General features: G+C 41.9%; 1 protein-coding gene across 1 annotated transcript in view; it reads right to left on the bottom strand.

Moving 5' to 3' along the window:
- Positions 1-6,324, bottom strand: part of LOC306861600 (NACHT, LRR and PYD domains-containing protein 3-like) — a 42,774-nt gene extending 36,450 nt beyond the window's left edge. Inside the window, exons 1-4 of the mRNA XM_079403972.1 lie at positions 6,081-6,324; positions 5,421-5,536; positions 1,329-1,439; positions 834-950 (exon numbers count right to left, since the gene is read on the bottom strand). Of these exons, the coding sequence (XP_079260098.1) occupies positions 834-950; positions 1,329-1,439; positions 5,421-5,467 (275 nt within the window). The 5' untranslated portion in view covers positions 5,468-5,536; positions 6,081-6,324. The remainder of the gene's footprint in view (positions 1-833; positions 951-1,328; positions 1,440-5,420; positions 5,537-6,080) is intronic.
- Between the last annotated feature and the right edge of the window lie 8,427 nt (positions 6,325-14,751).

Genomic DNA, 14,751 nt, shown 5'->3' on the forward strand with positions numbered 1-14,751 from the left:
GTAGTGAGTAACCTTTCTTGGTATTGCTGTTTCAAATAGTCACCGTAATCTAGTCTGAGCCTGTCCTGCCAAAAAGTCCAAGCTCAGGATTTTTTTTTCTTTAACCCCTGTTGATGAAATTAACACTAGTTGGGAGCAATCCCATTCCCTCACTTCTAAAAAGGCATTTGAGTCGGCACGGTGCGAGTGCAGCATTCCTGTGGCTGAATGCACTGGCTCCAGCCACCTCTCTCTGGTCTAGCGCCAATGTCCTTATCGTGACACACTGCGTCATTGCATATTGTCCTGCAACTCCTCCACAAGACTGCTCAAAATTTCTTGGAACAAAACAACAACAGCGTTCTATGTTTTACTCTTCCGCATCTGGAAAATCCCCACATTAACCTCTTAAGTGCAGATGCAAAGAAAACACTGAATTACAACTATTTAAAGTTATACTGTGGTGCTACACTATGCATTTTATGGTTTGTATAAAAAGTATATTTAAATATACATAACAGCTTCTAGCCTAGGTTGTGTTGGAATAGCCAAGCATTATATTAATCATGTCAATAGTTGATTAATCATTCTAATATTTACACAATGGATGTGGTATGGCGTGATGAATCTCTGATGGTTGCTTGTGCTATTTCCGACAACAAGGCTATTTTGAACGTTTGCTTTGACGCCTAAACGTTTTCATGTCCTTTACCTACAGCCTCAAGCTGCTGTAGCAAGAAAATGTTAGCAAATGTGAAAAGATGTAATGCACAAATAGGCAACTGATTATAGAACAAAATGTCCCACTATGAATATGATGCACGCCCATGCCTACTCGTGAATACACATTTTACCTGTCTCTAGGTTGTACTTCACCATCTTTGAAGTTGAGAGGATGATCAATGGACCAGTTGCTTTTCACGGTCAGGTGGCTGGGTACTGGAGAAACTGATCTTGATCGCTCCCTTGATCTTAAATTAGAACAGCACAGTGCAAAAATAAGTGATGTTGCATTTACTGCACAACCCACAGTAAAACAAAGCTCTTTAGTCTTTACTTTTAGTACCTAGGTCTTCAACCCTGATCTTGATCTATCCTGCAAAATTGATTTTAGACTTTTCAGCACAGCTGTCTGTGATTTTTCCAACAACCCTGAAGACCTTGATTAGCTGGTTCAGAGGTGTTTTAGAGCTAAACTCTACAGGACAGTTGGTCTCCAAGAGCAGAGTTGAACAACTAGGCTTTAGTTGGTCAGTTTTCTGTTATCTACAGGAATTATACACACCTGCACATTACTTGACTCTTCACGCACAAATGATATACAATAGGGAGACTTTACTTTATCTTACTTTTGTTCAGGTGGAATTCCTTCATCTTTGAAGTTCAGAGGATGATCTATGGACCAGTCACTCTTCATGGACATACTGCTGGGTGCTGGGGATACAGATCTTTGCCGCTTGCTTGCATGCAATGCAAAAACATATTAATGACACAATACCATATGTTTACTTTTTTTCCAACTCACAACATGGAACTGGTTACTACATAAAGTAGAGAAAAGCAGCTTATTACAGAGTGAAGTGTATCACTATTGATTTAGACAATTACTTGATTCAACCAACATATCTTGTAGTTTTTTCCCTATCTTTTAATTATGTCCCTGTAGTTAGTGCAGTAGACATTTCCTTTTTAGTTTCATGCCTTGATTAGCAGGGCTTGAAAATCGATGCACAGGTCCATGCTTATAACATGAGAAATACCCGCAAACATTTCAGCTTGAAAGCTTGGGACAGATGATGGAATGTAGCATGTGTTTTCAAGTCTTGCTAATGTAAAAATTTAAGCGATTTTAAACTATTCAAATACAGGAAGACATGAAGACAAGACTCTAGAGCTGTCTATGATCACGCGCTCACGCTCAGAGCATGCACACACAAACCCATCTGTCAACCAGGGCGCTACTACAAAATGTAGTTATTTTTGTGACTTACTACATGTAAACAGTGAAATGCACACTAAAATGATGTCAAAATACCCATATTGGCAAGCATCACATAAACCCTTGAGAAAGAAAACATGTATGTTCTGTCTTAAAGAGACAGCAGCAGGTATTATGTTATTTTAAACAGCAAAAGTAAATCACTCACAGCTCTTGACTGAATTACGTTTGTAACTCTAATAGTATAGATCCATCTGTGTTTATTTATACACTGAAGACTATCCAGTGTTATTTTATTTACAGATTAGATTATTACATTTCTGTAGTGTTTCTGCACCTGAATATTACCTACATAAAAAAAGTAAAGCACTGGTAATTTCATTTGTATCTTTGTTATTGTATTTATTTGAGCTACTGCTTGTCATTTATTTATTTGTTCTTATACTTATCTTATCAATGACTGACTGCTTATCTTTTTTAGTTAAATTCAGTAAATTCAATTTGAAACAGTTTGAAACTGAAGTTCCTTGCACTGTGTAAACTATTGCACAACAAAATTAGCCCACAGCACCACCATCTTCCTTACAATATACAGTCATGTGAAAATGGAAAGGACACCTTATTGAATTTCATGGTTTTCCATATCAAGACATAATAACAAAATACCTGGTCCTTGGCAGGTCTTAAAATTTGGAAAATAAAACCTCAGATGAACAACAAGACATGACATATTGCACCATGTGATTATTTAACAATTAAAGCCAAAATGGAAAAGCCATGGGTGACAAAGTTAGGACACCCTTGCTGTTATCATAGGGATTAAGAGGGTAAGTAGCAGTCAGGCACTGCTAAACAAATGCCTTTGATTAACTGATCATCAGCAAGTGTGTGCAGCTCCATAAAAGCAGAAGTTTAGGCCGTTTGCTGGTCTGGAGCCTTCAGGTGTGTGTTAAACAGTGCCAAGGAGGTAATACATCAGTGATCTGAGAGAAGCAATTGTTGCTGCCATCAATCTGCGAACAGCAACCTGGTCATTTCCAAACAACTATTCCATAGTGATGAAGATAATTCACAAGTGGAAGACATTCAAAACAGACCCCAATCCTCCCAGGAGTGGACATACCATCAAATTCACCCCGACATCAGACTGTGTAATGCTCTGAGAAATGGCAGACAACCCAAGAACTTTACCGCTGACTCTACAGGCCTCAGTCAACAGGTTAAATAATGAAGTTAATTGCAGTACAAATAGACCAGACAAGTATGGCATGTTTGGAAGGGCTGCCAGAAGAAAGCCTCTTCTCTCTAAAAGAACATGGTTTAGTTAAGGTTTGCAAAGTTGCATCTGAACAAAACATAAGTCTTCTAGAACAATGTCCTTTGAACAGACAAGACCAAAGTGGAGATGTTTGGCCATAATGCACAGTGCCATGTTTGGTGAAAAACTAAAGAACATATCAGCACAAACACCTCGTACCAAAAGTCACACATGCTGGTGGAGGGCTGATGATTTTGGGCTTGTTTTGTAGCCGCAGGACCTGGGCACATCACAGTCATTGAATCGACCACAAACTCCTCTGTATATGTCGCGGTCCTACTCCACCCCGCTCCGAGCGGGAATCGAACCGCAGTCTCCGGTGTGGGAGGCGGGCGCTCTAACGAGGAGGCTAAATGCCACGGCCTCTAGCGTCTGTCGCTAGAGCGCCACTTGAGATCGGGGAGTGAGGTTTAACCTGCACAGCACTTACCCACTGGCCTCTGCTACACTCACCCCCCTCACTCCCATCCGGGTCACGGCACCAAATCTCGTGGTCCTACTCCACCCCGCTCCGAGCGGGAATTGAACCGCTGTCTCCGGCATGGGAGGCGGGCGCTCTAACAAGGAGGCTAAATGCCACGGCCTCTAGCGTCTGTCGCTAGAGCGCCACTTGAGATCGGGGAGTGAGGTTTAACCTGCACAGCACTTACCCACTGGCCTCTGCTACACTCACCCCCCTCACTCCCATCCGGGTCACGGCACCAAATCTCGTGGTCCTACTCCACCCCGCTCCGAGCGGGAATTGAACCGCTGTCTCCGGCATGGGAGGCGGGCGCTCTAACAAGGAGGCTAAAGGCCACGGCCTCTAGCGTCTGTTGCTAGAGCGCCACTTGAGATCGGGGAGTGAGGTTTAACCTGCACAGCACTTACCCGCTGGCCTCTGCTACATATATACCAAAGTATTCTAGAGTCAAATGTGAGGCCATACGACCAACAGCTAAAGTTGGGCAAAAACTGGGTCACACAACAGGACAATGTTCCCAAGCACACCAGCAAATCTACAACAGAACAGCTGAAAAAGAAGAGAATCAAGGTTCTGCAATAGCCCAGTCAAAATTCAGAGCTCATCCTGACTGAAATCATGTGGTGAGAGCTGTGTATAAACAAAGGCCCACAAACCTCAATAAACTACAGCAACGTTGTAAAAAAAGAGTGGGCCAAAATTCCTCCAGAATGATGTGAGAGACTGATAAAGTCATACAGAAAATGATTACTTCAGGTTATTGCTGCTAAAAGGGAACTGGGATCTACAGGGAACTGAATCATAGGGTTTTCCAACTTTGTCACACATGGATTTTCCATCTTGCCCTTATTTTTGTTAATGTAATAATGACACTGTGCAATGTCATGTGATGTTGTTCATTTGAGGTTATATTTTCCCAATTCTAAGACCTGCTAAGTACCAGATCATTTTTTTTTCATTATTATATCCTGATACAGAAAACCATGGAATTCAATAGGGTGCTTTAACTTTTTCACATGACTATAAATATGAATCAACAGATAACTATAAATTGTAAAGCACAAATACATTGAATGAAGAAACATTTAAGCCTCGTTCAGACTGTCAGACCAAGAACGTATTTGTTTTTGTTTGTATCTGATTGGAATATGATCTAAATGAGTAACGGCCCACACCGCGTATCGCATTTGTTCAAATCTGATTTGTGTGTCCTGTTGCACTCGTTCATTTTACAGACTATCTGCATTGGTTACTGTGGCAATGATGTTGCGTTGGTATGCTTACACTAAAAACAACATGTTGACCTTGCACTGGATTACATTACACCTCATGAGGTAGCGGCGGAAACATGGGAAGCAGGAATGCTCAACCATATTCTGACTTTTTCCATCTCAACACAACCTTGTTTCTCCAAAAGCCATTCAGCATATTTTCTACAAACAGCGTCTGACATGTTTACATTTTACGTGGCATGAGAATGTGAAAAAGCTGTGTAAAGTCCGATCGGATTTCATGTGATTTTATTGCCGTTCAGACTTGCTTAATATGATTGGATCCCAAATGGATAAGCACAAAAATCGGATTTGTACTGACAGTCTCAACAAGGCTTTAGGTAAAAATAATTGTAATTAAAAAAGAAAAATACCACCCAACTCTCCCCTCAAATCCCCTATAAGAGACCCCAATTTTCCAAAAGGAAATTTATGCCCTGTTTAGCATACCTGCCACTTGGAGACAAGTCACCTTGTATCCCTACTGATTTGTCCATGGTTCACGATCTACATCACATAGCACCATGGATAGAAGCTGGTACTTTGGGTGTCGTATTCTATCCTCACTGTCAATGCATAAAGATTTCATGATTTCAACACTTCAGATGCTTAGAGTTTTTAAAATATTTATTCTAAAATGCTACCTTCTATTAACTATAAAGCACTTTTGAGAGAGAAATGTCTGCTTCTGCTTAATTTCTCATTAATAAACGACAAACTTGCCAAACCCAAAGTAGTCTCGGCCAAAATAGTATAAAAGTAAAAAACGGAAAATTACTACAATTTCTAGGTCCCAAGTCTTGCCCAAAAATGTGCAATTAAAATTCTTATAATACAAACTATTAAATAATCTTCTAAGAATTTTTGATTTGTATGCAGTCGAGTAACCAGCATAATTTTATATTGTTATAACTGGCCAGATTCAGCACAAACAAGCTACTTATAATAATCTAAACTCCATTTTACTGCCATCATAAACATAGTAAACTCTCCAGTAAATACTGAAAGCTAACCCAATATCTGCTTTTAATCACAGGTATGTAGTACATGACTTGACTCTAATATAACCTTGATTTTCATTCGGTCTAATATTCAAAATTAAAACACAACCTGGCTGAGGCAGTGCACAGAAGTACTGATGATGTTGGACGCTGTGGCTCCACGTGCTTTTCAGATTATATCCAATTTCCTCAAATATTTTAGGACTGCTTCTCCGACCGATATTTCCTTGTTTCCTCGTTCATCTCTCCTGCCACGTATCAATTCTCCAAATGCACTGTTTTGAGGCATGAACCAAGAACGATTAGCGCTATAAAGTTTCATATTTAGTTAGTTTCACTTTTGATATTCGTCTGTGGACCGTCTTAAAACTCCATCCACACTGCAAAAACGTCAACCATGTCTGCTCACAATCCCTATATTGTGTGGTCCGTGTACTTTGCATGCATAAGACCCAGCTAAGACCCAGCTAACACAGTTACTGGACCGGTGTTGTGTAATATTCGGTTCCCGTGAAGAACTGTTCCAGTGGGCGGGGTATAGATGAATATGCATAAGTTCGCTCCTCGATGGGCGTGGCTAGTTGATAGTAGGTTCCTGTGAAGAACGGTTCCAGTGGGCGGGGTATAGATGAATATGCATAAGTTCGCTCCGCGGTGGGCGTGGCTTTGTTGAACCACAAACAGTCGAGTGGAACAGAAACTGTTGTTTGGCGGATTATTATTTAAGTAATAAAGCCGAAGGTTCGTATTCTTTAACTAATTGGTTAAAATGATTTTGCACGTGCTTTTATTCTGATTTTAAATAATTGTTTTTGCTGTGCAACCTTGTAACGTCAGGGATTAAAAAGACTAAAGGAGCACAAACGAATCGAGCTGATATTTCTGTTATTTGTCGTATCTTTTGAAGCTGTAAACTGTTTCCTTGCTTGTTGTTTATTTAGCAAGAATGAGTGAATAAAACTAAGATGTAGCCTAGCTAACAAGCATGTTTAAATGCATTTTTAAATGTTCTCTGGTGTTGTTTTGTGTTATTTCTTGCCCGTTTTTAACCACAATACACTTAGCCTACCTTGAGCATTATGACTGTGATTTAAATAGGCTACTATTTACACTTTTATAAAAGATGAGACGGGTCAACTTTTTTCCCTCTTTTTATTTATTGGATAATTACCCAAAACAATGCATTTCACACTATTTGCTTTGCCAGAATGCATGTCATCTGAAGATGTGCATTATAAGAAAGAAAAAGAAAAGAAAGTCTTAATACAAAATTAAGCAGGGGCTTGGCGTGACAAACATAATGATATTTTATATTGGGTCTGTTTACACATTCCCCGTGAAAGCATCCGTTGAATCTGAAAGAGACACTGATGTTATAACATGTTTTGAAGCAGGGTGAAACATGGAAGAACAGTTTGCTAATTAACACACCCAAGAGTCCTCAGTGTCTTCTGTTTATGGATATTTGTCCCCACAGGCCAAGCTCAGAGAGGTCCTCTGTGGAAATAAATGAATCAAAGTGATGCACATAATATTGGTGAAAGAATGTGTCAATGTCCATTTTATATAATATGTTTCTACACTGCGGTAAAGTTGGTTTTATGTTCACACATTCGGACTTCCATGTTCAATAGCTTTGTTAATATGCATTTAAAAAGGATACTTACAATTAATTTTCACTACCGACTATAATGAGCAGTACCTACAATGCATTTTTCTGCAGAAGTCAATGTTTTTATGAGGCTGAAAAACACGTTTATGTCTATGGAATGATGTGATGTCATCACCATCAGAGGGACCGTCTACAAATGACATGACTTTTATGGCAAGTTGCTAAAGACTCTTTTGATCTGAAAAGCGCTGCTTGCTTTTATTTAAAACGTTCCAGAGCATGTTGATATATGATACATTTATGATTTATGTCTTTAATAAACTAGTTGTGCCTCAAGTCTAATTTTTTTTTGCTATTACTGTGTTATTTACTGTGGTTTCTTCAGTGACTCGATTAAGTTCAATAGCTTTTAAAAGGCTTGATGGACTGCTCCTGGACACATTGGAAAATCTTAACTTCACCCTAATAAACATACTACAACTCTTTATTGTGCAGTAATTTTCCTTATGTGGTCAATTTGTACTACTTCATAATGTGTTGTATTGGTTTCTTCAATGACACACCATTTAGTTCAATAGCTTTTAAAAAGCTCGATGGACTATTCTAGAACATGGTGGAAAATGTTTATTTTAACCTAAAGAACATACTACAACTCTTTAACATGCTATTATTTACTCTAGATGCTCAATTTCTCCCATCACTGTATTCTATGGGGTTCTTCAATGGCACAGCATCCAATTCAATAACTTTTGAAAGGCCCAATGGATTGTTTCAGAACATGTTGGAAAATCTTAATTTGACCCTAATAAACGTACCACGACTCTTTGTTTTGCATCATATGGTCAACAACTACTCTCAACCGGTTGCATTAATTTCCTAAATGACAAATTATTCAGTTCAACAGTTTTTAAAATGCTATGTGGACTGTTACAGAACGTGGTGGAATACGTTTATTTCAATCTGAAGAATACACCACAACTCTTCAGTGGACAATTATTTGCTTTATATGGGAAATTACATCTCCCCAACATTGTTTTCTTCGTTCGCACATTACACAGTTCAATAAATCTCATCTGGATTAAGACTAATTCTTCTGGGACAATCTGTAAAATGTTTAGCTAATTTTTCTTTTTCCCAGCAAATTTCCAATGCTATGTTTAAGTAAACAATAATATTTTCCTTATTGAATGAATGAATGAATGATGCATTTATATAGCGCTTTATTGTGTATTGCCGTACACCCAAAGCGCTTTACAATCATGTGGGGGGGTCTCAACTCAACCACCACCAGTGTGCAGCATCCACTTGGATTATGCGACAGTAGCCACACTACAACGGCGCCAGTGCGCTCACCACACACCAGCCACAGGTGGAGAGGAGAGAGAGTATAGAGCCAATCAAGTGTATGGGGATTATTAGGCGGCCATGATAGACAAGGGCCAGTAGAGGGAATTTGGCCAGGACACCGGGGTTACACACTAAAAAACACTAATTAATTTAACACTATTAAAGACTCAAAGAACACTCTGCAACATTGCTCAGTTTCAATCTTTTATTTTATGTATTTGCAGTTGGATGTACTTTCACAATTGCAAGAAAAAAATACATCAACCAATGTGTAAAGTGTCAGCACCATTATGACACCATCATGTGTACATGTCAATGCAAATAGATAAACTTAAATGCTAAATCAAAAGATTTAGAAGATGTAAAACATATATCCAGTCGGTTTATTCAACAGGGGCCTCGTTTATAACCGTGGCATACGCACAAATCCTGTCCTGAAAGAGGCGTACGCCACTTCCTACGCAAAAGGTATATATAAATAATAAAAATAATGGGATATATAAAAAGAAACTTGACGGGAAAATTAATAAAGTAAACAACGATTTTAAACTCTGTTTTCATGTCGATATACACATTTGCATTAAATATTCCACTCTCATTAATGGAGATAAGCACCGAAATTACATTTATTCATTTAGCTAACGCTTTTATCCAAAGCGACCTTCAATTGCTATATATGTCAGAGGTCGCACGCCTCTGGAGCAACTAGGGGTTAAGTGTCTTGCTCAGGGACACATTGGTGTCTCACAGTGGATTCGAACCCGGGTCTCTCACACCAAAGGCATGTGTCTTATCCACTGTGCCATCACCACCCCATACATAAAGGATGCGCTTGATCACTTTTCCTGTGGCGAGTTTTAATGTCAGCGAAGAGTGTTATAGGTGCACAATAATGAATATTTAAAATAAACTGAAGATCTCATGTTACGAGAAAATATTTTTCTAGCGAGACTAATGATCAATGATGCGCACTTACTTCGATATTATGGTGGACACTGCTAGAATCAATACAACTGCAGGCAGCTGCACGGTGTTGTTAATGTCACGTTTCCATTTTAAAATACTTTGTCAGGGATGCGCCGAGTCAGACAATTGTATTTACACTGTAATAAATATCTGTTTCCACTAAAAATAGCTCAAAGATGTTGAATTGTTTAAACAGTTGAAATACTATTTGGCCAGTGTTAAAGAATAAGATCAAGTCTATTCTAAAATATTTATCTGAGAACTATTTTAAGTTTTATTTTTATGGATATTTTGATATATTTAATCTGAAACAACAAAGATATTAAATTATATTTTTGCCAAAAAAAAAAAAAAGTATGGCACAAATGATATTTATAAGCCGTAGCTCATATTTCCTTAATGTCTTGTAACTTTGACAGTGTTAAATATGGTGTCACGTGGATGGGAATATGCATGGAAACGATATGCAGATGAGGGTATGCATAGTAAGACTAGGCGTTATAAGGTCCATATGTGGTGATTTGTGGGAGGAGACGGGGTGGAGATGCACGTACGCACAATCTTCCCCTGACTGGAATTTATAAAGCGAAAATTTGTGTTTTTTTTTTTTTTGCGCGCAGGTTCTGGCATATGCATGGTATTATATATAAAGAAAAACTTTCGTGCATACACAAAATCTACCTTTTGTGAGTATCTACGTACACTTTTAGGATGAAATCTACGGAGAGTTTTATAAATGAGGCCTCTGGAGAGTTCTGTTCTGTAGTTTGTTCTGTAAAGTCCAATATGTTTCAGAGCACTTCAGCCATAGAAAGAAAAGCTATTGAAATGGATGATGCATTGAAAAAAATCTACACAACACACTGCTCGTAAAAATTGAGCATCTCAAAAAAATAAAAAATCTTCACTGAAGAAAAAAAAAGTAGCCATTGAACTGGTTAATGTGTCATTGAAGAAACCAATACAAAATGTCACCAAAAAAAAAATAATTTGTCCCTGCTAGGCTTATTATTTGTATATTGTACACCCTAAAGATATACAGATTTTTGTGTTTCGCTAGTGTAAGGGTGGCTCAGGCTGTAGGATTGCCGAATGACTAAAGAAACGTTATCAGCACCATGGTGTTACGGGGCTGACGAGACGTGAGACGTGCGGATCCATGTGCAAAGCTTTATTAAGAAACATGGTCAGAAACAGGCAGGGTCAGACATCGGCAAACAGGTATGGCAAGGGCAAGACAGAGCAATCCGTGGAGCAAGCGTGGGTCAACGATGAGCGAACAGTATCCAAAGGGGCAAGGCAGAGAGAGAATCCAGAGACGAGAGCAATAATCCAAACGGGGAGCGACCAGAGTCCAAACGGCAAGGCAAAGGGGTAAATCCAGGAAACAAAGGCAGGGTCAGACACAGCAAGATAAACAAGGCAAGACAAGACTAAGACTATGATAATGGCTCTGTAGAGTTGCTATCGCTATGCAAGTGATATACGCTAACAGAATACTCGGCCACACAAGGATCCAGCGGCTTTTCAAAAGGACATTGGCCAGGTATGGATTGTGCACGACTGTTATTAACCCTCGAGCAGGGCTCGCGACCGCTCGAGAATTATATTCAGGAGTATTTAGACCTTGCCTATTCTTCTGATCTGCCGGACTACGCACTCATAGATTTTTTCTGTGAGGGCATTAATCAGCCGCTCAAGACTCAGTTAATCCGCGAGGGTCCCCGTTCATCTCTCAGTCAATTTATGGACTATGCCTTGCTGTGTGTGGGCTCTCCGTTCACTGTGGGTGTTGCGGAGGAATGCAACACCGCACTCACTCACAAAATGGCGGCAACAACAACACCCCTTCACGTCGTCGCTGCCAAGCCAGAGTCTGCTCACGTCGTCGCTGCCAAGCCAGAGTCTGCTCACGTCGTCGCTGCCAAGCCAGAGTCTGCTCACGTCGTCGCTGCCAAGCCAGAGTCTGCTCACGTCGTCGCTGCCAAGCCAGAGTCTGCTCACGTCGTCGCTGCCAAGCCAGAGTCTGCTCACGTCGTCGCTGCCAAGCCAGAGTCTGCTCACGTCGTCGCTGCCAAGCCAGAGTCACACCACGTCTCAGTGCTCCAGCCAGAGTCTCTTCACGCCTCCGCCGAACTGCCAGAGGCTGTTACCACAGATTCAAGGTCAGTCCTTCGAGTTATGATATCCAGTGTGATGGACCCACCACTGATGTCAGTGCGAGTAGCTGGCATTCCCAGGGCCTCAACCCTGGCTGTTACAGAGACTGTTCCCCTGACCTCAGTGCTTCCCATTATGGCGGTTGCCATTTTGAGTGTATGGGCTGCACACTGTGCTCCTGAGGCCTCTCCTGTCCACGAGTCTGCTCCAGTGCCTCCAGAGGTGGCGGCTTCCGCTGCAGAACCTCCCGAAGTGGTGGCACCTGTTCCTGACCTCATGGTCTGCCCTGTCACGGCCACGGAGGCCGTTCCTGAACTCACGGTCTGCCCTGTCACGGCCACGGAGGCTGTTCCTGAATTCACTGTCTGCCCCGTCACGGCCACGGAGACCGTTCCTGAACTCGCTGTCTGCCCTGTCACGGTCATGGAGACCGTTCCTGAACTCACTGTCTGCCCCGTCACGGCCACGGAGACCATTCCTGAACTCACTGTCTGCCCTGTCACGGTCATGGAGGCCATTCCCGAACTCACGGTCTGCCCTGTCACGGCCACGGAGGCCGTCCCTGAACTCCCTGTCTGCCCTGTCACGGCCATGGAGGCCGTTCCTGAGCTCACGCCCTGTCCTGTCACGGCCAAAGAGGCCGTCTGTGAGCTCTCGCCCTGTCCTGTCACGGCTAAAGAGGCCGTCTGTGAACCCTCGCCATGTCCTGCCATGCCCCCTGAGATCATGAATGCTCTCCCTGTATTGTCTGTCTCTGTTCTCCCTGTGTTGTCTTTCTCTGTTTACCCCAGATCTCAGACTCTGCCATGGTTTCCTGCCCAGTCTGCCTCCTGTCAAGGGTCTTCTGCTCGGGTATGGTGGTCGTCTGCCCCGCCGTGGTGGTCTTCTGCTAGGGTCTGGTGGTCGTCTGCCCTGCCGTGGTGGTCTTCTGCTCAGGTCTGGTGGTCATCTGCCCCGCCGTGGTGGTCTTATGCTCGGGTCTGGTGGTCCTCTGCCCCGCCGTGGTGGTCTTCTGCTCCGGTCTGGTGGTCCTCTGCCCCGCCGTGGTGGTCTTCTGCTCGGGTCTGGTGGTCGTCTGCCCCGCCGTGGTGGTCTTATGCTCGGGTCTGGTGGTCGTCTGCTCCGCCCTGGTGGGCTCCTGGTCCGTCTGCTCCGCCCTGGTGGGCTCTTGCTCTGTCCTGGTCTCCGGTTCTGCCTCAGTCCCCGGTCTTCCCACTTCCTCAAGGACCTGGCCCTCCGTTCCCTCCCCCTCGTCCGCCTCCGCTCCACCACCCTCCTGGATTGTATTGGAGTGTCTGGAAGCCACTCCTTGGGGGGGGGCTATGTCACGAATCCTGGCCATGCTCTTCCGTTAACTCGCCACCAGATGTCACTCACTCATCATATGGACTCTCACACCACACACACACAGGACTCCATTTCCCATAATGCCCCATACCATGATTGATTACCCACACAGGTGTTTCTCATTACTTCTGTCTATTTAAGCTGTTCTCCCTATCACCTCATTGCGAAGTCTTGATTTGCACCGGCTGTCATTTCCAAGCGTTTTCCCTGTTTCCAGTCTCCTGTCTAGTTCCTGTTTGGCTACCCTGACCTTGGAGTGTTTATCTCGTTTATGACCGTTTTCTGCCTGCCCCGACCACTGCCTGGATATCGTTTCTGCCTCTGCCTTACCCTCAGTATTGACTCTGTTGTTGTTTGCTCCTGTTTAATAAAACCTGCAAATGGATCCGTACGCCTCTGTCTGGTTCACAACACATGGTATAAAACTGTACATTTCTAGTGTATTATCACCCACTGCCACTTATACCAACAACGGAAATAAGCGCAGTTAGAATAGCTAAATATGTGGGAGAGCATTGCTATTAAGTGACTATATTGTATTGCAATAGGTAGAACTTCAATACTAACCTTGAATCAAGACTAGTTAGCACATAATTTATAATTGAAATGGTTTCATAACAGTATTTTGTTATGGTTACACTTGAATTGGTTACAAAATAGATGACGGACGGTAAAACATTACCAGTTAATTGTACCCAACATGTATGTAAAATGTTACCTGAGACAGAAAGAGGGGGGGGGGGGAGATAGAGAGAGGAAAAAAAGAGGGAGAGAAGGCAGAGCCCCAAGAACAGTTCCAGCAAAGAAAAGAGACAGAGCAACAGTTACAATCTTCTTTTATCCTTTCCTTGACCATGTGACTAAAACCCAATGTGAGACATTCAAACTGACCAATCAGCAGATTACAGCTTCACCCACTGGGCAAAAGGTGCTAGACCCCCAATGTACTGTCTGCACATCTGTGCCTTCAGGAATGCCAAATGGCCCTTTTGTTACCCAATATATGTTTGGGACAGGAAGGCAGAAGTCTGATTATTTTCAACCTTACACTAGTGTTCAGTGTGTTACATAAATACACTGTTACATCACATCTGCATGTATTGCATTAAAAATCAACTTTGGACAAAAATCAAAACTTAGCCAAATGCAGCCATATATAGCCCATTGGAGATACATGTAAAACAGATAGATTATGAAATAGCTGCTATCTCTTGAATGTACTAGAGCTCAAATGATTCAACCTAATTAAGTTTGATTACGCTAATTTTATGAAGAAATAGCTACACTGTTAATGCAGTCTCTCTGCATGGCGCAGCTTTTACAAAGATTTTCTAAATGATCTGATAAA

Source organism: Barbus barbus (assembly GCF_936440315.1).
Source record: "Barbus barbus genome assembly, chromosome: 42".
Classification (NCBI taxonomy): Eukaryota; Metazoa; Chordata; class Actinopteri; order Cypriniformes; family Cyprinidae; genus Barbus; species Barbus barbus.